Raw genomic sequence first — 26,505 nt, 5'->3', positions numbered from 1 at the left:
TCTGTAGAGTATAGACGTATACACACTTCGGGTTGTTTCTTCCCATTTGAATTCCAACGAAACTGCTTCGGTTTCATTACTGCTTGGACTGTACAAGAAATAGGCATACAGCGGCGCGAGAAAACTAAATACAGGAGTCTCCCGGTGTATTGCTTGAATTTGTATGATGGAAGAAAAGCATTGCGGATGTTCGATGTTCTTGAATCACTTGCGCGTTAAAAATTTAGCGCATTTGGTGTTATTGTTGTGTATGTTGTGTTGTGGGGAAAAAACACAATAAAACCATTTAGGTGTCATCGACACACCCCAAAGTCTCTGAAGCAGGGTCTTACTTCTTAGATAAAAACAAGATGTGTATATTGTCTTAAAAGAATATCAATTGAAAACAAGGCCAATGCCAATCTAGAGCGGATGACAAGCTAAGGTCGTTCAGCAGTCCCATGATCACCTCAAAATCGTGGAAGAATCCAGAGATTGCTTGAACTTTACACCTAAATTCAATGCGGTAGAATTACTCTGGGGACCTCTTCACGAACAGGGTTTGTCAATTTCGTTTCAGTCCCAACTGATACCACGCTTAGTAGACTTAAATTCTCACCTTATCTTTGTTCAACATTCTTCGCAGGGAGCTGAAATGTCTTACTGACAACTCTTTTCTTTTGGTTCCTAAACTACCTTCAACTATTTCCTGTAGCATTTCCGCTTCTGGAAATTAAGGCTTGGCACCACTGCCTTGTAAAATGCCCAAGAGGAGTCACAAAAGCTGTTACCATTGCAATACATCTCTCCGCCATTACCTCCCAATGTTGAATGAAAATATCTCCGCGCTAGCTACTCTCCTTCAAGTTGTCATTCTTGCTCTCGCAATTCGCTACGAAATAACATTGTCTTCCCCGGGACATGGATGACTCTCATCCCCTCGATACAATGTACCTTGGCCCAAGTTCGCACGCCCTCAATTGACTCGTTAATTCCAAACTGTGCTCAAGGAATTGATTTTTCTTGTCCTGCTCATTCGAGATAGCGCTTACCAGAGCACAGACAACATCCGGAATCGCATACGGAATATGAAACAAAACCAGAAAGGAAGCAGGAGACGAAGCAACAGCAAGCCCAGAACCACATTTGCAATCGTTGCTTGAATTTACTACTCCTCTACCGTTTAATATGTATACACAGGACATAAAATCAGTTTAGACTCGTCCTTTGTGTGATTGTCAGTCATCATCCATTTGATGTAGTGGAGACGCAGGGAGTCCTTGATATTGGAGTTGGGGGTGGTGGCCCGTCGATGCTGTGCTGTGCAGGAATTGAGAAGCGACTTTTAGCCCCCCGTGTCCTATCGTCGGCCTTATTGGCTCTGCGTCTGCTAAAAAATCAATTGATTCCCCTTTTTTCCCGTGATGGGCACATGCTTTATAGAGCAAGCACACAATTTTTTTGTGTGTGCGAGTTGGATTGTTTCTTTCGGAATTGTTGTTTTCTGGTCACTGTCATTTTATAGTCAATCGTCTGTACATTTGGAACTTTTTTTTCCATCATCCATTGTGGAATTGTTCTAGTGTTTTGTTTCGTTTACATGCCATGCGGGATGGGTGTCATTGAATTATAATTAGAACCATTTCGGAAGTATTTACTATAAACATCTCCGCGGGTTTATTGTCGCGAAGTTACTCCTTCTCTGAAGGCATATCAATTTTCAGCAACCAGAAAAAAAAAACAGACCAAACTGAGTTGGGAAACGACTACTTGTATATGCACTTTGTATCGAAAACGTGAGTTGGTGGCCGATTATTTGATTTGATTCATTCATTCATGTCTGATTAAATGTTTACGGAATTTTAATTGAATTGCAACAATAAAATGATGATGATGATGATAAGTTTTTTGTTTATTTACGTTTCATTTAATGTGATATGATGTTCATACCTGCGTGTGTGGGTGCTGTTTTGTAGTTTTCTAAGTGCGACCTACATTTTCTGCGAGACTTTTATTGATACGCACCACAGCCATGACCTTTAGGAAGTTCTTTGAGAGAAGAGTAAACATAAGGGGTTTCAAGAAAACTTTCTGCAAAGTCATAGTGTGGGCAGCCAGATTAATGATTTAGAAGTTTCTCAAATGAAGTTTTTATTGGAGGATATGTATGGGTATCGCTGTTGCTTCAACTTGTGCTTTGCTTTCTAGGAAGTATAGATGCGAAAGAATGACGACAATGACTGTTACCGATGTTGTACTGAATGAAAAGGGTCGTCTGGGATGCTTTGAAAAGATCAAAAAGATTCCCGGAACATATTTGGGGCGAATGTCTGGATTAGATTTACAACACATCGGGAGAATCCATTTGATTGTGCTTCTTCTCCTGAAGAGTAAATTTAGATATGATATCTTGAATGTCATTTGAAAATGGGTCCAATGCTGGATTGATAATTGACATACCCTTGCACAAGAAGTACAGAAAGACGCTAAATTTGTCAGCAAATTATTCAACACATTCGATATTTTGGACCAATTTCTAACAATTATTTCATTTTACAGGAATACTATCTCCTCCGGGTCCGTTTTTGACGCCCAGCCCATCACCTTCGATACCTGCTAGCCCCAGATTACAACCGTCACCGTCGCAGTCACCATTTTCTCATGATGTGCTAATAGTAACAAACAATACAATTACCAACACGACTCAGGAGCAAGTAAGTTCCCTTAACCAGCATCAAATCGCAATTGAATTCATCTAAACGCAATATTTGTTCTTATTGTCCTCTACAGGAACGCAAGGCGGCGACGCCTAGCAGACGCCCATCTATTCATCAAATCAACAGCGGTAGTCCAAATGCAGGGACGGTGGTATTTCAGCCAAGTCCATCACAATCACCGGCAGCTGCACAAACAGTTGTTGGAATCACAGGAAATGAATTTAATACAACACTTGTTGGATCCAATAACATTTCTTTGAATAAGGTACATCCTATACACGTGATTTCTGAGGAAAAAATGGCTTGAATGCATTACTGGTTTCAATTTCAGAAAACTGGAAAACGAACCCCACAGTCATACATAAATTATGGTCATGGAGGGACAGTCGCCACATCGGGGTCATTTGCGACGTCGACGGTGGCTAATAGCCCGAAAGGGTCGTCGAAAAAAGCATCATCAACGATCCAAAGTCCAATGACAAATCCATCGAGTAGTCCAGTAACCAATGAAAGTCCGATTGCAAGTCCAAGTAGTTCACTTAAGCCACCAACACCACAACCGATGCTGCAATCGTTACCTGTGATGAATGCTGGCAATCATTTATTGCAATTCATACAAGGACCACAATTGATCACGGCAGCGCAAACGACAATTGCAAATCAGCAAAGATCTCAACAAATTACTTCGTCGTCATTAACGCAAAGTCAGAATACGTCAAGTGGTCAATCGATGTCATCATCATCATCATCAAAAAACTCACGAGGTCATCAGCAAATCTTACCAAAACCTCAGCAAACATCATCAAGCCAACCGTCAGATAAAACTTCCATGGCACATTCGAAGGGAGTTACTGTTCAGCAGCAATCGAACCAAATACAACAGTCGTCACAGCACCAACCCGTTGTGACGAGTGCTGGCAACCAGCAACAGGGGGGACAGCAGATCATCCTACCAACAGGAAATTTGAACACGCAGCCTCTTCTCCTGAACCAAATGCCAGTCATAGTGCAGCAAAATACTCCTCAGGGAGTTCAACTAATACTTAGGCCGCCTACGCCTCAACTAGCAGCTCCATCTCTAGTAATCCACAACACTAGGCCCCAACTGCAACAACCCCAGCCGCAACAGCTACTGCGGATCCTAAACACCAACGGAACTATGCAATTGGCAGCGGCACCCACCTTCATTGTATCATCTCAAGCGAACTTAATCCAGCAAAACTTGCAAACAATCAAGGCCAACACACAAACAACCCCAATCACGCAGCTAAGCGGACTACAAACCACACCCCGATCTAACATTGCGGCTGCATTCAATAGTCATATAATTGGGCAAAGTATGGCTCAGCTTCAAAATCTTCAGCTCAACGGTAATTTAGCTCAAATTCAGATGCCAAACGGTTTGAATGGACCAATAATATCACAATTACCGACACAATTCCAACATTTGCCCGCTGGATTCAATCAACTGAATTTGAATCAGTTAAATAGCACAAATTTGCAACAGCAAATCGCTGCTGCAGCGGCCGCTGCAGGAGCTGCTGCTGCATTTCAATCTCCTCCACCTCCTCAGGTTAGTGAAATCCAGATGCCGTCCGTTGTGTCGGCACAGAATATTCAATTCTCGGCGAATAGTACGCCAGTGAATTTATCTCAATCGGTCACACCGCAACCGCAACTAATACAATCCGTCACGCCAGAACCGGCTCGCAATCCGACACCAACACTGCAAAATGTCATTCCTCATCAAGGTACCACGACGGTTCTCGTGCAGCCGGATAGCGCTATGCCGCATCAAGCTGCAACGACAGCTGCGATAGTGGCCAAAGCGACAGGTACTAAATTGAATAGCAATGATAGTGCAAACATGAACGAAACCCAAATGAACACAGCAAGCTCGACGACAAAACCCCCGAAGAAGCCGAAACCGCGTAAAAAGAAAGCCCAGACAAATGTTCCGACAACGACACAGACAACGATTACAACAAGCACCGCGGCATGTTCAATTGCTCCAGTGCTCACGTCGTCAACTGCTTCCAAACCCACTAAAAAGGACAACCAGAAGCAACAGATCCCTCAGCCAGTACCGCAGCAGAGTGTGCAACCAAGCCCGGTAACAAGCACGGGCAAACTTGACCTTGCGAATGTGATGAAACTGTGCGGCATCATGGAAGATGATGACTACATGGACACGGAAACAGAACCCGTAATGCATCAACAGCAGCATGAGGAGATGTCGAAACAAGCGATACCCCAACAGCCCCAAATAAACATGGAACCGCAATCGCAACACAACATGTCAGTAGCTCCTAATTCGGTCGCAAACAGCAGTGATATAATGATAACAATTCCCGGTCAAAATAGTGATATCCCTTTCACATTTACTATTCCAACGAGTCACTGTGATACAGTCAATCAGGTGAAGCCGCTGGTTACAGTCACCGGCAATAGCACGGACCCAGCTAGCATTGGCGGTGGTAATACTAACACTGAACTGAAATCAAACGCAAGTTTTGATTCTCAGAATATTGTGATAAAAATTGACCAAATTGACAATGTTCCACCGTACACAATAACGATCCCACGGGAAGAGATCCAGCAGAGTATACAGCTTGCTCAGCAGCAGCAGCAGACTCAACAGCATCAGCAAACCCCATCGAACCTGCCGCTGCAACCACAATTGATGCAGCAACAGCAGCACGCGCCCCGCTCTGTATCGGTGACGATAAACAACTCTGGCTGCGTTACATCTCTCGCAAGCTCCTCATCTGCTCCCAACATAACGAGCAGCAACACGCCCACTACGTTTGTCAATTCGCACATAACCCTTCAAAGTCAAATCAATGAGATCCAGAATCAGTTGATTGGTGTTACCCCCACGTCTAGTGGACAGTCGGGATCAATGCAAATGTCCGCACCACAACCTAGTGTTCAAGTCACATCGACAACTGTAACTTCACAGCAATCAGTAACCACGCAAATCTCATCGATGAGCACTACAACTACTCCAACAACAACTACAACGACTGCTGCAGTAAAACCAAGACGCAAGCCTGCGGCCAAGCGTAACGGGAAGAAAGTAGAAACGATCCCTACCCCAGTTGGTAATGTTCCTAGCCAAATTGGCAACATTCAAATCTCACAAGTTGATGCGACGAAAATCAATGCCAATCAATCTTTGCCAATTAGCAACGTAGTTGAGAACAAAATACAAATAATGCCTATAATCGATACGTCGAAGACACCTCAAAATCAAGGCAATCAGCAGCTACAGCACGGACTACAACTACAACAGGGACATTCACAGCCGCAACTGCAAACCTTGCACCAACAGCAACCGATGCAGCAGCAGCAGTTCATTCCTCCGTCAAGCATTCAGACAATTCCAAACGATCCCAACAAGAACCTCCCTGACAATCGCAATTTGCATATATCTGCTCAACCGTCCACCACCAGTGCAAATATCTCTCTGCCAATGGTTCCCCATCAAAACTCCCCAACAGCTACTGTGTTCCCTCAACTGACTGGAAGTCTGAGTCTCACGTTTGAGGAGGACGGCGGTCGGTTCATTCTTCGTCATGATCCCAACCTACCGCAGGATCCGCAATCACAAATAATCCTTCAAGCGATTCTAAGTGGAGCTTTGTGTAATGTTACGATTGTGAATGAGCCTTTCGACAAGAGTAAGGCACTCAAAAACAATGTTACCCTGAATTCATCGAACGTTTCGGTTTCGAGTGGTAATACTATTCCCCAACAAATGCCACAAATGCATCAACAACAACCACCACAACAGAATATAGCTCCAAAGTGCAATACTTTGCCGCAAATGCAAAACAACAAAAATTCTTTACTAGGCCAGCAACCAATTCTGCAACCCTCAAGCATTGCTCCAACGCCTTCTATTCTCTCGAATGTAACAACTCAACCGATGCCCTCTAACGATCAACAGAAGCGATTGCCGGAGGTGAAGAAATCAGAGCCACCGATGGCGATGGTTAATGCGACTCCATCCATAGTTGTCAACCCGACATCGCCGAAACTGGTTGCACTCCCGAAGGTCGATGCCAATCAGCAGCTGTTCACTCTGAATACAATCACGAATCAGATAACTCACATCAGTCCTAATCAAACAACTGCTGCTCTTGGTCCCATGGAACGGCTCCTCATCGTCCCTGTAGGAATCAATGCTCAACAACTGGCCGAATGTTTGTCTCAGGGGCAGATCCACTTCAATAACATCGGGCAAGCAACACAAGCATCAGAATCACATATCCAATCGCAACCTCAGCCAACACCGCAGCTGCCGCCACAAAATCTAATTCCAACATCACAACCTCCCACCCAAATACAGCAACAAATAGTCCGACCCCAACAGCATCAGTCGATTCAACCGTTACAACAAAACCCTCCAGCAAAACAAGTGGCAAATGTTGCACCAATAATTGATGCAAGTAAAGCAAAGGCAGAGGTGAAGCCGAAGAAAGCCCCGAAACCGAGAAAACCCAAAGCTTGTAACGAGAACATCAGCAAGGCAGTGAAACCAATCAAAAAGTTAGACTTAAGTACTAAACCCTCGGCTAACCCTGTACAGATTGTACAACCAAACACTGCCACCAAGGATCTCCCGCAAAATCAACAACAACAGCAAGGCCCGGCTCAGCATTTGATGCGTGGCAATTCGGCCTCAAACATCTCAACATCAGCATCGAGCAACATTCACCCATTTCAAACCACCCAGTCAGGGAACAAGCTGGTAGGCGTCACGGCTCCAATGCAGCAGATTTCGCAACAACAACGAAACACCATGAATAATAATCAGTGCAATACTAGCAATAGTAGCAACAATTTAAGTACAAACACAAGTAATATCATGGCTGTAAGCAATATGGCATCTAATCAACCACCAATGCCGCCCGCAAGTAACGCTGGCAACAATCAGGTGAACGTTTCAGGTATTCATCCGGCCGGAGTTCACTTACCAACCGTCACGGTCACTCCGAAATCTCAACCGGACGTTGCACAACAAATGCCTCCATTGATAAGTGTCAATGCCACGCCTCCAGTTCCGCGTATACAAACTATTCAACTTACGCCACAACAGCAGCAGCTACTGAAAACCGTGCAAACCCAGATACAGCAGCTTTCGTCGCGCCTTCAGAATAAGAGTCTTCTGGCGAACTTGAATATTCCCTCCGATTTCAATCCAAGCAATCCGATCTATAATAAACCGTTGCCGCAATTGAATAATATCCACAGCATGAACGATACTGAGATTCATGCTGCCCTGCAGCGACTGTTTATTGAACAACAGAAGATTTTGGCTTCAGGAAAACTGATACCAACGATCCCTGCGCCTTCACCACATGCTTTCATGACATCGGCATCTCCATCGCCGGTACCATCGCAACCGGTTCCGTCACCGTCACCTTCACCCACTCAAGGTAAATTTGGAAAATGTAGATTTTTTTGAAAAATTTTAAGCTTAATTTAGACTTCTGAGATCCCTAAATTAATTTGCGGCGTGGAACTTTGCTTACACGGCAGGTATTCACGTTAAACCACCAGCACCTTTATGCCATGGGATGCCGTCTTAAGAATAATAATAGGAAACAAAATTTTATTAAAAACTGTTTATTGTCTCTCTGTCTGTCCGTCCGTCTATCCGTCTGTCGATCTGTCCGTCTCTCTTTTTTCAAGGTGAAAAGCTTCAAAAGCTACCGTACGCTCCTGCCGGACGGTTATGTGGGGCTCCTACCCACTAAAATCATCTTCTCCTTCCACTCTCTCATATGATGTTCCGTCGCGGGGCTGGATCAGAATTTATTCTGCACTCGTGCTTACGCTAGTGCTCCTCGCTCGCTCTTTTTTTCGGCTTCGATCACTTTTTTGACTGCAGTCCATATCTCCATCGATTCGTCATGTTTTCCGGAGTGAAGTGCTACCTAATTTTAGCTTCTAATGCGGCTCTTTTAACTACGATGCTCAAGCATTGAAATAACGTGTGTTCTGCGTCCTTTGCGATGTCCGAGCACATTGGATAATATGGCGACTCTTCGCGCCCAAATCGATGGAGGTATGTCTGATAACCTCCGTGTCCTTTTAAAACTTGCGCTAGGTCAAAACCTACTTCGCCGTGGGGTCGCTCGATCCAACTCCGAATGTCGAATATATGAATTTGTCTGTCCATTGGCCTTTCCCCTTCCTTCCACCTCTCCTGCCGTTCGGCGATAGTTTCACTCCGCACGGACTGCCGCCGACGGGTAGAAGGTTCTCCGGTTAGATACATTTGATCATAAAGGCGTGGTCCTTCTCTCGCCAGAATATCAATCGGGATCATCCCTGCTATCACGCAAGCTATTTCATTGGATATTGTTCTGTAAGCGTTCGGAGTGCACTTATGCGATACGTAGCGTCAATCTTTCTCTTATTTGTTGTATTTTTCAGTGCATATGCCCATACTGGGGCTGCATACAATAGGATTGAATTGACCACCCTCGAAATAAGGAGTTGACGGCTCGGCCTTGGGCCACCTATATTTGATAGTATCCTCGCAATTGTGTGTCTGTTTGAGCGCAGGCTTGGAATGAATGGTTTTTGTTCCCTTTGATCTTCATGGACTTGACTTTCTCTGCTTGGTAATAAGTACTAGTTCCGTCTTATTTTCTGCGAGAAGTGGACCAGCATTCTCTAACCATGACTTAATGCCATAGACTGTCGCATTAGTATAAAGTTGGACCGAACAACCGTCACATCAATGTCGTCCGCGAAACCAATGGAGGCCGCATCAGTAGGGAAGGCTAGCGTCAGTACTCCGTCATACATAATAATCCACAAGAGTAGGCCCAAGACGGAATCTTGTGGAACTCCACATGTCGTTTGATATAATTTTATTCCTTTATCTGATTCGCAGCATAGAAGCCTATCGATTAGGAAGTCGGCAACGATACGCACCAGGTACGTCAGCCCACCTAAGTTGATTAGGCGTTCTTCAAATTGAGTGTGATCACAGCATAGCATTTGCCTTCGTCAAGTGTGGCCTTAGCTGTGTTGGCCACCAGGCTTATTGTCTCCGTCGTAGATCTCCCCTATCGAAAATCGAACTTATTCTCAGAGAGACCACCTTCCTTTTCAGCAATTGGAAGTAATCTCTTACAGATTATTCATTCAAATAATTTGTCAGTATTATGTAGAAGGCGTATCGGTCGGTATGATGAAGGTTCACCCAGTGATGTCGGGTTTGGGTATGAGAATCAGCCTCTGCTTTTTCTACTCTGTGGGAAATGCTCCTTCCTTGAGACATGCGGTGATTACCTCGGCAAACATATTTACCACTATATTCACTGCTGCCTTAAAAGATTTGCTGGGGATATTATCTAAGCCAGGAGCCACGAGAAGTTCGGTGTTCGTTTCTGGGAACCAGTACACCTAGGCATGGACGCGTCACATGTATGTTGTAACTTTTCGCTAATCTGAGAAGCCTTATTATTTGCATTTCCTTCTACCGTTCTGTGTTGCAGCAGGACCTCTTTGAATATTTCCTCGTCAAACCTATTGATTATTTTTTTATTTTTCCAGCTGTGTGTGAAACTGTCACTAACGTGCCACTGGAGATCCTTGGCTATAGTGTCACTAACAAATGTGACATCTATCCTCGACTCCAGCTCCCTTCTTCGGAAAGTGTTGGCGCACCCAGTGTTTGCTAGATTCAGATCAGAAAGAGATTCAAGTAATACACGCCCTCTTGCGTTCGTTTCTCGGCTGCCCCATTCTTCAGCCCATGCATTAAAGTCGCCAGCTATGATTTTAGAGCTATGGCGTCTTGCATCCCTCGTTAGCCTCTCCACCATTGATTGGGATTCTTCTCTTGTAAGACTTGGTGCCGCATAGCAGTTGTAGATAGATGTACCACCTGCTTTCACTCACATGACGCCACTCTGGTGGATCTTCATTGCTCCTTCTATGGCACGACTTCTGCATGATCATTTTTTTCGCTTTTATTCGCAACACAAATTCCACTGTGTACATCTGTATACTGGTCGGAGACAATGGCGATGTCAATTTTACTTCCAATTATCGTGTAAGAGAACCGAGCTGCTGCTTGGCAATGGTTCAAATTTAGTTGTAGGGACCTCATTTGCGCGTAGTGTTGATCGCTATTTTAAACACCGGATATGTGCGGCTGCCTCAATACGTCTGTCCCTGTCTGCGCGTCTGTTCGTCCGTTTGTCTGTCTGTCAGTCTTTCTTTTCACCTTGGGACGCAACCTTATTCTCTCCTTCTTTTTGGGTTTTTTTCTCAGCGTTAGTCCAACCGTCGCATACCGTCCTGATCGATCATCGGCTCGCTTGATGTTGCTAGTGTTTCAGGCACTATTTTTTGCCGCTTACCGAGGTTTTAGGCTCCTTCAAAGTGGGCGATACGCCTTTTTGTTTTCGAGAACTTTCTGATTTCCTCGATGTTCATCTTCCTTTTTCCGAATCCTCTTTTGCCTCTGTCCATCCATGAGTATAGGGTTGGGTGTCACTTGCGTTCACTGCGTTACCGTTGAAGGAGTAATTTTATGGCTCTCTGATTTTTTCGCATCTTCCCGCGATTTGTTATATAGAAAACTGATGGCTCTCACAATATGCTATCCATTTGCCCATTCGTCTGTTTGGTTGCAAAGAGGATCAGTGCGGAGGCCCGAAAGGGATCATTTATTTCAAGGACTCGTTCTCTGAAACTACTCAACCTAAAAATTTGAAAAAAATCATGGTGGTCCGTGCATATGGTATCTGGGCCCCAAAATATTCTCCTTTACGTTATCTGTTCAAATAAAGTTAATAACAGTGACTTATTATATTTTGAAGATTTATTGCGAACCTTCCTTAATTTCATCCTACATCTGCATTGCAGAAAGATAGGTTTTAATAGAAAACATCATCCCGGAAAGTTTGGTGGAAATTCTGCTATTATTAACGAAGGTTTAGTAGATCAAAGTTGCCTATTTTGCGTCAACTTATTATTTCCCACGAGACAAAACGACATTATCAAGTCGAATTGCATATGAGGCGTATGTATTTAACGTGTATTCACTACGGGCTATATATGTTTATAACAAGGCCACAAATATTCATACACAAAAATTTAATAAAGCCGTTCATACCTGTTTTGAATTTAGTTCCAATTGTTAGCATTTTTCATTGAAAATATTCAAGACAGAACTAAATTATGCTCCCAAAATCCTTTTCCGTAAAATATTTATTAGTTCCACTTAAGAATTTTCTTCCTATCCTTAACTAACCTTGGCATCTACATTTCAGCTCCGAGTCATCAACAACAACCCCTTACATTTCAAAACAAGCCAGTTTCAACACCAACACCAAATCTGCACAATACAACCAATCTTATGCCAACCACGCTATTGAAAAATGAGGGGCAATCGATTCCTGCGAATATCGTCCAACCTAACAATCACAATTCAACTGCAAACAACTCTCCTAACAACACTGGAAATCAACAAAGGATCCACATTTACCCGATGCAACATCAATCCCAATTGCAACAACCGCAACCATACCTCCAACAGCAGCCACCGCCACAGCAGCAAATTCAACCCCCAGCAATAAACACCCAACCGGAGATCCAGGCACAGCATGTACAAATGCAAATCCATCATCTCCATCCGCAACAACAGCAACAACCTACTCAGTCTATCTCACCACAATCGCTATCATCGAATACTCCACGACCTTTGTTGCAATCCACACCAATCAAGCAACAAACAGCGCCTCAGTTCATCCAACCCCAAATGCAGCTAACTCCACCGCAACAGCAGCAACAACAACAGCAACTTCAGCAACCGCAACTTCAACAACCGCAGCAACAACAACAAACTCTATCAGTTCAACAGCAACTTCAACAGATCTCGCCTTCGAATCTACATCGGCCGAATCAGTTTCAACCATCCCCGCATCAACAATCAATGTCCATACCAACTACGGTGACAGCTATTGAAAATGCTCAGAAGCCAGTCATTGCCACCTCGATCGAGGCAACTCCACCACCACCTCAAATGCCTACACCTTCAATAGTGCAGCCACCGACGACGCCTGTGACGGTTACAATAAAAACAGAGTCACCGATCGACATGAAACCTGTGGAATCACCAGCGCCTGTAGCAAGCCCAAAGCCTAAAATTCCACGGCATTGTTTGTGAGTGTGATATTCAAAAAACGATTGAATGCAACTTAGAATGTTTCAGGACTAATGTTCTCTTATTTTCTGGAATCTTTTTCTGTAGGTTCGAGAGGCAGTTGAAAGTTGATCAGGATGCTTGCATCAATCCGGACTATATGACACCGTTCCAGAGTAAGGAGGATGCTGTGAAGCGGTTGATAAGGTGAGTCCTGTTATTTTTTCATAAATGGGGGAAGTTCAGGAGTAAGTTAGCGAAATTTTTTAACGTGATGAACAAATTCGAATCAGATCTTTCTTGCATGGCTTTTGATTTTGTTTCGTTCATTTTGTATTAGGTGTTTCTAGTAATTTCCTTTGCCAACCTCTCAGCACAAACCTGTGATTGTTTTTGGTCTCCTTTACTATTTCGTTGATCTAGATGATGAAGGTTTTTAAGGAGCGGCTAGTCGCGAAATTCAGTTGAGCCTAATAGATCTGTGTCGGCAGTCTCTATCCTTACAAGATATTCTTCATGTCAGTGGCATTCAACGGCGATCATAAGCATCCAATGCTCTGCCCCTATAGAAAGTGAAATTGAAACTACATCGTCTAATCATCAACATCATCGACACAACCACGGGTTTTTAAGTCTAGGCCTGTCTTAGCAAGGAACTCAATCTCAGTTTTGATCCGGGGCCCACCAATTCAATATTACTGGCTCACTGACCTACGCCAACAAACTAACTGAGGCAGCGATTGTCAGATTTCCTTTTTCAGCCACAAACATTTTCCAAGGGTTACCATCTTTATCAATGCGGATAGGATCATCCGCTTACTGTAGCCTACTGAGATGAATTTTATCCGCAACCAACGCCCAGCGGCCACGATATCGCTCATAGATTTATTCGTTATGTAGGCTATGGAATCGTCCATCTCTCTGAGTCAAATTCTCCGAAAAACTCTTTTCTCGAACGCGGCTAACAGCTTGCAATTTTGCTTGCTAAGAATCAAAGTCTCCGGGAATTATTTGAGCACTGGCAACATCATTCTTTTACTGAGATACGGCTAAGGCTCTTTAATTTAGAATAGAAAATAAGAATTTAAGCACTAAGAAAAGTGTTGATTACAATGTTGTCTGGAACATATTTATCGTCGACAATAAACTGCAAGATGAGCTCAGCCAAAGAAACTCTTGAAAAAAAAGTGCATAGGTGCGGTTCTAACTGAAACCTTATTCGCCTTCAGGTTTCGCCCTATTCGATGACAGTGTTGGCTCATCTAGATTGCGTTCGCCATTTCTCTCGGAAAGACATTAAATGAAACTTACGATTATGCTCCATCCCAGAACTTAACATCCTCTAGAATACTTAACTTCGATAACTACTCGAATTAAATTGATTTACCATTTATGAAGATGAAAAACTATTTGATTTCATCACATGTCCATACTAATTGTCAGTAGAATGGATAGTGACAATTTCATGATTATCATCATCGTCATCAACGGCGCAACAATCGGTATCCGTTCTAGATCTGCCTTAATAAGCAACTCAAGGCATCTCGGTTTTGCCCCGAGGTCCACCAGTTCGCTATACCTAAAGGCTGTCTGGCGTCCTGACCCACGCCATCGCTCCATCTTAGGCAGGGTCTGCCTCGTCTTCTTTTTCTACCATAGATATTGCCCTTATAGACTTTCCGGGCTGGACCATCCTAATCCATACGGATTAAGTGATCCGCCCACCGTAACCTATTGATCCGGATTTTATCCACTATCTGACGGTCATGGTATCGTATCATAAATTTCTTCGTTATGTAGGCTACGGAATCTTCCATCCAATCATTCTTCTTTCGAACACGGCCAAGAGTTCGCAATTTTTCTTGTTAAGGACCCAAGTTTCCGAGGAATACATGAGGACTGGCAAGATCACTGTCTTATATAGTAAGAGCTTTGACTCTATGGTGAGCGGAGCAGTTTTTGTAAGCTGAAATAGGCTCGTCATAGTTGTTATTGGTTGTGATTTTCGACCCTAGATAGGGTAATTATCAACGGTCTCAAAGTTGTAGCCTCCTATCTTTATTCTCCCCGTTTGACCAGTGCGATTTGATGAAGGCAGTTTGTACGTTTCGGGTCGTTCTTCCCATGATGTCGATATCGTCAGCATAGGTCAATAGTTGGGTGGATTCGATCGTGTCGTGTAATTCCATCGGCTCCTGGCGACTTATGATTTTTAAGCCGATGAATTTCACAGACTGTTTTTTCTATACTTGGTGGTCCTAGTATTTATCCGTCGTCTTCAATTGGCGGGACCTCCAACTTGCCGATGTTCTGGTTGCTGAGCAGTTCATCAAAATACTCAATCCATATACTCATTCTGTCGGAAATCAGATTTCCCTCTTTGTCTCGCCAGGATGAACATCGAGGTGTATAAGGCTTGATCTTGCTGACTTGTTGGTAAAATTTGCGGGCCTGATGCGATTGCTCCCTGTACTTTTCGAGTTCACAGACTTGTTGGTTCTCACAGGCCTCCTTTTTCCGTCTGTGAGGTCGCTTCTCCGCTCGCCGGAGTTCGTGATAAGTCCCCGCGTGTGTCTGTGTCCTTCGAGAATGCAACATTACTCCGTGTGCAGCATTCTTCCGTTCTTTTACTAGCTTACATTCATCATCAAACCAGCCGTTCCGGCTCTTTTTGCGGCTGGGGCCAAGTATGTTTGTGGTCGTATTTATGATAATGTTTGTCAGGTCATTTGTTGATGCTTAATATAGAGGATCTCTGTTGACTGGAATTATTGGGGCATACATTTCCCCCGTATAGCTGTTGCAGAGGGCTGTGTTGTGGATGGCTTCTGTGTTAACTCTCACCTGATTGTCAGAGGGGATTCTGGGTGGTGTTGTTGTTCGAGCCGGGAGCACCATGCAAACGAGATGATCCGAGTCTATATTGGCCCCCCTATATGTTCTGACATTCATCAGGCCTGATAATTGGCGGCGTTCAATCAAGAATTTGGTTGAAAGTGGTTCCGTCTGGAGAGACCCACGTTTTTTTGTGGACCGCTTTCCGGGCAAACCAGTTAGTTGCAACAACCATTTCGTGTGACACTGGTAATTGAATAATTCGCAGCTCATTATCATTTGTATTTTGATGTAAGCTATGGGAGCCAGCGTATCGCCTGAATACGGGTTCCGTTCCTACTTTGCTGTTAAAATCCCCAAGTTTGATTTTGATATCATATCTGGAACAGGCTTCGAGGTTTCGTTCCACTGCCTCGTAGTAGCTATCCATCTCCAACTCTGCAGTCTTCTCTGTAGGGGCGTGAACGTTAATGAGGCTTATATTTCTAAACTTGCCTCGCAAGCGCAGAGTGCATAGCCAGCAGGGTTTCATTTGTTGCCTGACTAAGAAACCTACTCCGAGCATATGATTTACTTGATGGTAACTATAATGTATGGTGTAGTATTCTCCAGTAAACAAACGCATTTTCTGCAACGCTGTTACATCAGCCCTATATTGGGGCAGGGTATCGGCTAGCTGCTTGGCAACTCTATCTCTGCACAGGGAGCGCACGTTCCATGAGAAAATGCGCAAGTCGTTATTCCGTTTACGTGGTCGGGTTCGTCGTTGTGCTGTCAATCCAAGCCGAGGCTCCTTTTGTGGGTTCGCAACAAGTTGTTTTCCGTGTAGGGTAATCAGCCCTATCCAACCCACAACCTGGACCAGTTAATACAATTTGTCCCGTTTTTAGGCGCGGGAGGCTCGCTTTCATCCTTCTCCGCCGGTCCTCCAGTGTTCATCATGTGGAGGTGAAGATAGCGTTTGGTAGTAAAGATGTTGGTGTTGGTTCAGTAGGCGTTTCCCAGGTTTTATGCTGCATCGTGGGTACCAATCCACGTTCCGCCCTGAGACCTATACTACGCTTTCTCTTTACAGAAATTTGTTTGCTATTTGTATCCTTGTTTGAATCGATTCATTGTTCTAAATGTGGCGTGCAAATTATTTTCTTTCTCAATTTGCTGACAATTTTTTAACGACTGTCTTCACTTAATTTCCTACATCTGAAGGTATTTTTAACATACCCTCTAAAAGTTCGCCATGTTTATACTCCTTGAATTTGTGTTTGTGCTTGAATGAAAAGTTTGTAAGGTTTATTTTCTTTGCAATGGTTTCCTTGTACTCCTTATCAAAATATTCGTTTCGATCCTCAAATTTCAACGTTCAGCTTTTGTAACAATCCCAGTTTCGGGAACGAGAGTAGCGAGAAAACTACCGGCCTATAAGTTCTTTCTCACGGTCTACTCTTCTGGGTAGTCGAGTGCAGGCACAGTGCAGGAAACTGTTCCCCCTTGTCAACGAGTGGCGTTGTTAGCGAGTCTTCCTGTATGTCGTCTCGATCGATGCCATGCATGTCCTGTTTGGTATTCCGCCTCTTGATCTGGAGGTAGTCCGGCGTGCCACGGCCTACAGCATCAGGAGGGGCGTACCTTTGCTGTAAACAGACTTAGTAAAGTGTAGATCACGTGGAGGGGCTAGCATCGCTTGCGGTTGAAAGGTTGTTAGATATAAGTGTAACATCTAAGTAGCAGCTTAGATGGAACGAATGTGGCGTTTCCCACATTTGTTCTACACTTACTGTTTGTGTCGGGTCACGTATGAGTACGTCAGATATGTGTCTGCCAGAGGCAGTCCCGTCGTGGACTTCGGGCTTGAGATGGGCTTCCTCCTGACGGGGCATGGTAGCTTGAATGAGTTTCTCTTCTCGACGAAACTTGTTTCCAGTCAGGGTTGTATTCTTTGTTTGGCAGACTCAGAGGACTGGTTCCATGTCCTGTGACATCCGTAATTTGGACGGCATGAGCGCTCATGTAGTTTACTATATCTTCGATTTTAGGCAGTACCTTGCTAGCAGTGATACACTTCAATGCGCTAATCTATTGTGTTGCCTTTCAACAATGGAGGGAATTCCTCGACGCTGCTTCACCTGCAGGATGATGGGTGTATGGCCATAATGGCCGTAGTAGACGGCCACTAGTCCTGTCTGTTTTGTGTTGGAGTTGTCTTGTGACGTCTTCCGTGTTATATGGTACGCAGAGAGGTTATTGACTGATGGAAACGTTTCGATGTGGTTTTCCGCTTCGAGCTAATTCCAGTTAACCCGTTCGGGAGTGCTATTCCCACGTACTCGAGGAGGGCGATCAGCCCCGAATTTGCAAGGGAGTCATCTGAAGTGACTGTTGCAACGAAGCCTCATCGGAGGTTATCTGGTACCATGGGAACCAGGATGGCCATCTGAGGACATATGCTCCAGGAGGATTTGCTCGGCCCGGTTATTTGCGGTTGGCCTCCTTGTGAGAGTTCATGGTGGTTGTGGGTACGCCTACATCGTGGGCAGAGCCTGCACTCAGTATAAACCAGTCTTCTCAAAATCAATCCGTGTCCGAAGAGGACCGTGGGATTATGCTTACACGGCAGGTACTCACGTTAAACCCCCAGGATCTTCATTCCGCTTTGTAATGAATGATGCATTACGGCTGGAAGGAGTTCCGTTTATGTAGGATCAAAACATTGGATTCAATAGCTTTCGCTAGAAATGAAACAGCATCATCAGATAGTGTCGGTTGCAATTTCTCATCAACTGACAGTAAAAGGTACGCTTGAGCTCCTCCATTGGGGGATAAACTGCCATGAATGGATTTGGTTCCTGATTGTCCGAACGAAATTTGACTCTTCAATGAGCTCAGGGTTGCACCCACGTTCAAGATCAAAACTTTATTTCAACTTACAAGACGTTTTCAGGACATAAACTTACCAAAATGTTATGTTCGGCCACCCATCATTCAATTAGTCGATTGCAGGGCTGTAGAGAGGAAATCCAAGGCCGGGGTGGAAATTATGCGAAAAAATCGGGCCCGAGTTGAAAATTATATGAGTCTGGAGCCCGGGCGCCGTATTACCCTCCTTTTTCATTGAAATTTGTATTGCGGGCCCCCGATAAAAGTCTGTGTCCGTGGGGAATACCCCTCTTTCGTTAGGTCTGGTCAATTACTTGTTGGTTCAACTTCAAGCTAACGTTCCAATTTGTCATACCAGGACGATAGTCGCTACAATTCGATCTCTTTCTATTTCATTATTTTGACCATCTGCCCTATGAGGAAACGTGTTACAATTTGGAATTCTCCGAGTTTTTTCAAAGAAATTATTCGCTACTTTCGAGTTTCTGTTTGTTCAGGACTCTTCTAAACCATCTGATAATGAGTCCCACATCAGATTATGTGTTAGTTGTAGCGAAGCCATTTTGGAATAATAGTTTTCTAAAAGTGTTAGGCCGTAATTGATATTTCTACTTTTTCGTTATACTTTTTGTAGCTTCGAAAATGTTTGTCCATTAAAAATCATTCGAGACGAGTCTAATAATGAATTTTTCTTTGCAGATATCATTGCATGTACCAACAGGATGAGACCATTCCATCAGATGAGGAAGAGGAATTGGAAAAATTGGCTCTCAATTTCAAGGAAAAGTTCAGGGAAATCGCCAATAAATATCAATATCTGCTTTTGCAGGAATCAATGGTAAGACAAGAGTCCTGTTTCATTGATCTGACTCTAATTCTCATTTTTTTTTTCATCCTGCAGCGCTTACATCGTACTTCAGAGCTGTGTTTAGTTAATGAACTTCTCGTCACAGATGCACAAACTGAGCTTAAGGAATTGCGCGAAGAATTCCTAAACGCTGCCTCACTGAATAGCAATATTTACCATCAAACCACTGCATACACTTCTAATATGCTAACATCTAACAATACGTTAAGTAGTAATAATAGCAAACTTATAAAAAAGGAACCTGAAAGTGGAATACAAATGTCCAAACTACATAGCGAAGATTTTCATCTACAAAGCGAGTTTCAGCAACAACAACGCCAATATCATCATGCAAATTACCAGAATAGCCAACCATTTGGTAATAGTCAGACAACAACACAGGAACTGCAACAATTCCGGCACATCAACAACCCGAATCTTCCCCATAAATCACTCGCAAACCCCAGTGGTAACAGTAGTGTTTCAGTTAAAAGCGAAATTAAATCTGAACCACGCGATATGATATTCGACAAATGTGATAATCAAAACCCTCCTCACGAAAGCAACAAAGTGATGAACAATCGCACCCTGGCTGGTTCTGCTGGGGCAATTGGAAGCAGCGCAGCAAACGATGCAAATTTGACTGGCAGCGTATCTATGTCTTCTGTGCACGCGTTCAACAACAGCTGCAATAAGAACTTCAACAATTTTACCGTGAAGGACGAAAAGGATCGCAATATATATAGCAATAATAGTTTAGATATTCCAACGACGAACACAACCTTTTCCTCCTCGAAAAATTCCAATTTTGTGAAGCGCGAGATGGATAGCTTCGATATTGAGTCCGAGATTACTCCGAGCTTCATCATGAAGAAAATGGAATCCAATAGTTCATCGAATCAAATGCCACCAGCAACAAATGCAGCTGAACATGATAGTTTGGCTAATAATGGGTTTTCGATGGATTATTTCATGAGCTCGAATAGTCAAACGACTGCGTATGGTTCGACAAACTCATCATCTTTACATGTGAGCGAGCAGTTGAACGTGAAGAAGAAAGAGGACGACGATGTGGCCAAGGCTGAACAGTACGATGAATGGCTGTGCATTCAGAAGGAACTCAATCTGATAACTGAGAAGAAAGCGCAAGTCAACATCACGAATCACGAGCAGAAACTGTCGGAAATATTCGATACTCCTAGCAATAAGTCGGTGGAGAATCATTTGTCTGATCTGTTCAATTCGAATTCGTCCGTTGAGAGCACGATGGAGACGAGCAGCAGCAGCAATAAGGACCATCACAATATGTCGGTTGCAAGCAACTTGCATTTGTCAGAGTTCTTCAATCCGGACTCGATTGCAAGCAAGTCGGTGGAGAATCGCCTGGAGGCAATGTTCGGAGGATCTCCGGTAGTTGAGAAAACCGAACAAGACACAGTCGAATCGCGGTTAGAAGAAATCTTCAACGGTTCCACCTCACCTCAGTCGCATTACGCAATGATAAACACGCCCACGCAAAACAAAAGACAATGGAACAGCAGCGGAGATCTAATGACACCAAATACGTCTGCATCGTCAACAGCAAACAACTACAATAAACAACGATCCTGCATGGTTAGTTCGTACCTGGAAGAGTCACATGTCACCTCCAATCATCCCCGATGGATAATAGATCAAAATCAGTTCGACTTTATAACGGATCCCTCAGCCACTGCACCGAATGACTCGTCAAGCGGACGTAGCAAGCGTTCGTGGAACGGTGATATATCGAGCAGCATCGAGCATTTGACTAGCAATAAGAAAATGTGCTTCAATAGTAAAGTTGAGTCTGATTTAGAACACGATCTCTTAGGGTTAGGTAGCTCAGAGTCAAACGACGCGATAGCCAATGAGTTACACAACATGAGCCAACACAGTGCAATGCAGGACAACAGCTCGCATATGCACCAGAACATGACGCATTTGCACAACAACATAATGATGCAAATGCAGGCGTCGGGTACAGTGCATCATATGCAGCAGCAACAGCAACCGATGCATGACCACCAGCAGCATCATCCCCACCATCACCATCCACATCACCAGCAAATGCAGGCGAACACTTCCCTTATGAGTCAATCCTCGTCCATTTTCGAGAACACGATGAATAACACTTCCGGAAATGCTAACATGAGTGGAAGTAGCAGCAGCACCAGCATCTCCTCGAACTTTGACGAGGATATCAATCGGCACGTTCAAAATGCGATTGACAGCATTTTGAATTTGCATAGCAGCGAGAATGACTCCTTGAACTTTTCGTTGGAGCATTCGATGGGCTCATTCCTTACGGACAGCCCCCTCGATCAACCGTCGCATCATAACCCCGCTGTGATTCAGGGATCGGCGACGAACACGCATTGTGTTTTGTCTTCGTCCGTGGGCGGCAAGCAACGGCGACATCTCAATCGAATGGATGATCTTGGAGACTGTTTGATTAGCGGGGCTGGTATGGGAAACCAGGCGGACAATGGTGGAATGATGGTTGACTCACCGACGTCTGTTGTCATGTCGGGCGGAGCTAATGTTAGTGGTAATGGCATGGCGTCGGCGACTATGGCTGATTTCAGCTGTGTGACCGGAATTGAGGAGGCTGTAAAATCGATAATGACTTCTTGACAGCTTCCTATAAATTTAATTGAATTCAATACGGCAACATTGTAAGGTTAGTGCAGGATGTGAAGTGGTCAGGAGTTGTTGGGTGGGATAGGGACTCTTGGTTGGTGGTGTTTGTTTTTGTTGATTGTGATGAAGGGGCTGGCGGGTGTGATTTTTCGTATCAAGGCCAGTTTTTTTTACTTAACGAAATATTTAAATGTTTTTTGTTGTAAAGACGCTGATAGAATTCTGTGTTCAGGACTTACAGGAATAAAGTTGGATTTAAATAATACTCAGAGGGGAAACCATATTTATTTTTTCATTTTGAATTAACTATTCAGCGATTAATCACGGCCTGAAACTAAATGAAGATGATCGAAGGATGCCTTAGAAAACGGCAAAACCCGGTAGGTGGACACTCCTCAACGGTTGGCCTTAAGTGACGGCTGAAATGGGAGCAAACAAAGTGAAATGGGAGCGATTGGATCACAAGCAGAGAATGGAGCCCATTTTAAGGGGTTTACACGAACTCGTGTACCCTGTGCAGCGTTTCAGTGCCGAAATATGAAACTGCGGGTCACTTGGGCTGTATCTATTGGCATTTTTGGCAGTTCGCACTCTACGCATAGAACAAGAGTTTGTTCTAAAATTTTCGTCCTAACATTGGGCCCAAGGGACTGTATCCGTGCTTCAGTTGGGAACGGTCTTTAACTAATTGCAGAATGTGAACTGCCATGAATTTGTTCAAAGGCATGAGGTGCCGAAGCAATCTAACAACTCTGCAGGGGACAGAATTTTTTTCACAATCAGGACTTAACAGAGAGAACCCGTTCAGATAATTGAACCTTTAAATCTTAAGCAAAGAGAAACAAAAGATGTTTGTAAGCAACAACCGTAGTTTGTAACGAAATCAGAATATTGAAATCTTTAGAATATACATAAATACTATAAAAACACACACAAGGAAATAATTATAACAGAAATGATAAAAATTGTGGTTCAATTTGTACATAATAATCTTAACTTTTAGTGATTTGTTTTCTAATGGTAAGCTCTAGGCTAATTCTAAGGTAACTTATAAGACAGGTACTATTGTGAACGTTGAGATAAAAGAACAATGAATGAAATAATAAAAAGAAAATCATCAAAAAAAAAACAAAACAACCGAGCAAAAAGGGTAAACTAAGAGACAAACAAATAAAAAACGAGAAAATCTAAATACAAAACAGATTGCCGTCGTAATATTGTGTCGTATTGGGAGAAAACCTTCAAAGATAACAAGAAATCATCTCTTTTTTTGTATGTTTAACGAAAAAGCAAAATAAAAACTCGATCATTAAACAAAAAAATGTAATAATGGTGTAGAATGTAGTGAGAATTTAACGCAACACAAAACAACACAAGAAAACACCCAACTTTAGCTTCAATTTCGATTTCTGTCGGTATCTTAAGCGTAACCTTTTTATTTTATTTGTATTTTTAAAATGGAAATTATTAATTATTATTATCTATTCAATTATATTGTCGATGGTATTTTTAATCGTATATAGATCAAATTGAAAATAATTTATTAAATGTTTTAAATTTAAATATGAATAATAATTATAAAGAGTAAGTGATGATGAGAAGATACAAAACAAATTCGATATGATAAATGATCATTTTTTTAGCTAATTATGTATATTGATTGAGAAGTTTAATATAAAGAAAAATATGAAAAAAAAGCTATAGAAAAAATTGTAAGAAAAACAAAAACGTGGAGAATGTTAAATACATATAATTTATCAAAATGGAAAACGTCTTTATTATTCTCTTGGATTATCGAACCCAAAACGGCAAACATCGGTAAGTTTTTGCAAAGATTATTTTAAAGGTCTAATTGTCCTCTATACTAGTGATTAGTGATCACGAATTAAGCTCCTTTTCTCGAAATTCCCAAAATTAACGGAGATATGAGCGTTTAAGTGGGGGGCAGGCTTTAGCGAATCTTAGAACATTCTCCAGAGGCAGAGAGTGTGCACACTCTTCATTGAAGAAAACCTTGCCAAGGTGTCTTCGTCTGAGATCTGAGGATGCCGGGCAGCTGCATAAAAACTGCAGGGCCGTCTCCTCCTCACATTGGCTGCACACAGCCGAAACCACTACCCCAATCTTTTCCATATGGTAGTTTAAGGGGCAGTGTCCCGTCAAAAGCCCTACTAGTGTTTTCATATCCCACTTCTTGAGGGACAACAAAAATGCCGCTCTAGTGACCCTAGGCTCCTTCACAAAGATTTTCGCAATTTCACCCTTCAGAGTAGACTTGACAGTAGATGGTCGGATTCCAAGAGATGGTTCTGGCCCCACCATTGTGGATCCAGGCCCTTGGCGAGCCAGTCTGTCAGCCTCGTCATTACCAACGATGCTAGAGTGCCCCGGCACCCACGTCAGGAATGTTTCGTTCAGTCGGCCAAGTTTCAGCAGCACCTGATGACAACTTCACACCAACTTGCTTGATATGTCGTTGCCAGTTAGTGCTGATAATTTCGCCTGACTGCCGGAACAGATTCGAATGGTGCGACTCCTCAACTTTTGTCGTACCCATTCTTCTGCTGCTAATCAAATGACATATATCTTCGCCTGGAATATGGTCGTCATTTTTCCGAGGGGTCAGGCCAGTTCTATAATCGGATTCTCCGAGAACACCCCTGCGCCCGATCCATCCTCCATGACTGACCCGTCGGTGAAGATTATTAGGTCTGTAGACTCATGGCCACTTGTCGACCATTCTTCTCTTTCGGTGATTACGACAGTGTATGTCTTTTCAAAGACGAATCTGGAAACCATATGATCGGTCGGCATCAGGGCTACCTGATGTTTTTCAAGGAATTTCCAGATAGACGCATGACCGTTTGATTGGCCGCCTTTCCACGCCCCAATGGTATTGAGCCTATATGCGTCGTTGGCCGCTTTCCGTTTCACTTCCAAGTGAATGGGGGGGTAAATTTAGGATAGCTTCAAGTGCCGCAGTCGGCGTGGTACTCATTGCTCCAGTAATACTTAGGCAACCAAGTCTCTGAATCTGCGTTAGCAGCTTCCCGCTGTTAGCAAAGTTCAGTCTTGGCCACCAGACGATGCATGCATACATCAAAATGGGTTTTATTATGGATATATACATCCAGTATATCCATTTAGATGAAAGTCCCCAGGTCTTACCTATCGCATTCCTACAGCACCAGAGCAATCTCCAGGATTTCTGATATTGTTCCTGGATATGATGCTTCCACGTTAACTTGGAGTCGAAATGTACTCCTAAGTACTTGAATGTTTGTGCCAGCTGGATTTGGGCAGGGACCGGTTTACTGGAGAACACTGCACCATATATTATACTAGCCATTCAGTAAATCATATACTCGGAGTAGGTTTCTTCATCGTCAACGACGCAATAACCGGTATCCGGTCTAGGCCTGCCTTAATAAGGAACTCCAGACATTCCGGTTTTGCGTTGAGGTCCATCAATTCGATATCCCTAAAAGCTGTCTGGCGTCCTGACTCTCAGGCAGGGTCTGCCTCGTCTTCTTTTTCTACCATAGATATTGCCCTTATCGACTTTCCGGGCTGGATCATCCTCATCCATACGGATTAAATGACCCGCCCACCGTAACCTATTGAGCCGGATTTTATCCACAACCGGACGGTCATGGTATCGCTCATAGATTTCGTCGTTATGTAGGCTACGGAATCGTCGATCCTCATGTAGGGGGCCAAAAATTCTTCGGAGGATTCTTCTTTCGAACGCGGCCAAGAGTTCGCAATTCTTCTTGCTAAGAACCCAAGTCTCCGAGGAATACATGAGGACTTGCAAGATCATTGTCTTGTACAGTAAGAGCTTTGACCCTATGGTGAGACGTTTCGAGCGGAACAATCTTTGTAAGCTGAAATAGGCTCTGTTGGCTGACAACAACCGCGCGCGGAATTCATCATCGTAGCTGCCATCGACCCTAGATAGGAGAAATTATCAACGGTCTCAAAGTTGTAGTCTCCTATCTTTATTCTTCCTGTTTGACCAGTGGGGTTTGATGTTGTTGGTTGGTTGGTTTTCGATGCTGACGTTGCTACCATATATTTTGTCTTGCCTTCATTGATGTGCAGCCCAAGATCGCGCGCCGCCTACTCGATCTGGATGAAGGCAGTTTGTTCGTCTCGGGTGGTTCTTCCCATGATGATATCGTCAGCATAGGCCAGTAGTTGGGTGGACTTGAAGAGAATCGCACCTCTTGCATTTACATCAACATCGCGGATCACTTTCTCGAGGGCCAGGTTAAAGAGGACGTATGATAGGGCATCCCCTTGTCGCAGACCGTTGTTGATGTCGAATGGTCTTGAAAGTAATCCTGCTGCTTTTGTCTGGCCTCGCACATTGGTCAGGGTCAGCCTAGTCAGTCTTATTAATTTCGTCCGGA

General features: G+C 43.6%; 1 protein-coding gene across 1 annotated transcript in view; it reads left to right on the top strand.

Annotated features, from left to right (window-relative positions):
* Positions 1 to 23,860, top strand: part of LOC119653098 (mucin-17) — an 80,804-nt gene extending 56,944 nt beyond the window's left edge. The window contains exons 2-8 of the mRNA XM_038057606.1: positions 2,539 to 2,693; positions 2,770 to 2,961; positions 3,028 to 8,140; positions 12,002 to 12,893; positions 12,982 to 13,080; positions 19,282 to 19,420; positions 19,484 to 23,860. Coding sequence (XP_037913534.1) covers positions 2,539 to 2,693; positions 2,770 to 2,961; positions 3,028 to 8,140; positions 12,002 to 12,893; positions 12,982 to 13,080; positions 19,282 to 19,420; positions 19,484 to 22,084 — 9,191 coding nt within the window. The 3' untranslated portion in view covers positions 22,085 to 23,860. The remainder of the gene's footprint in view (positions 1 to 2,538; positions 2,694 to 2,769; positions 2,962 to 3,027; positions 8,141 to 12,001; positions 12,894 to 12,981; positions 13,081 to 19,281; positions 19,421 to 19,483) is intronic.
* Positions 23,861 to 26,505: the final 2,645 nt, after the last annotated feature.

Source organism: Hermetia illucens, chromosome 3 (genome assembly GCF_905115235.1).
Source record: "Hermetia illucens chromosome 3, iHerIll2.2.curated.20191125, whole genome shotgun sequence".
Classification (NCBI taxonomy): domain Eukaryota; kingdom Metazoa; phylum Arthropoda; class Insecta; order Diptera; family Stratiomyidae; genus Hermetia; species Hermetia illucens.
Note: the sequence above shows the minus strand (reverse complement) of the source record. Positions and strands in the feature narration are given on the sequence as shown.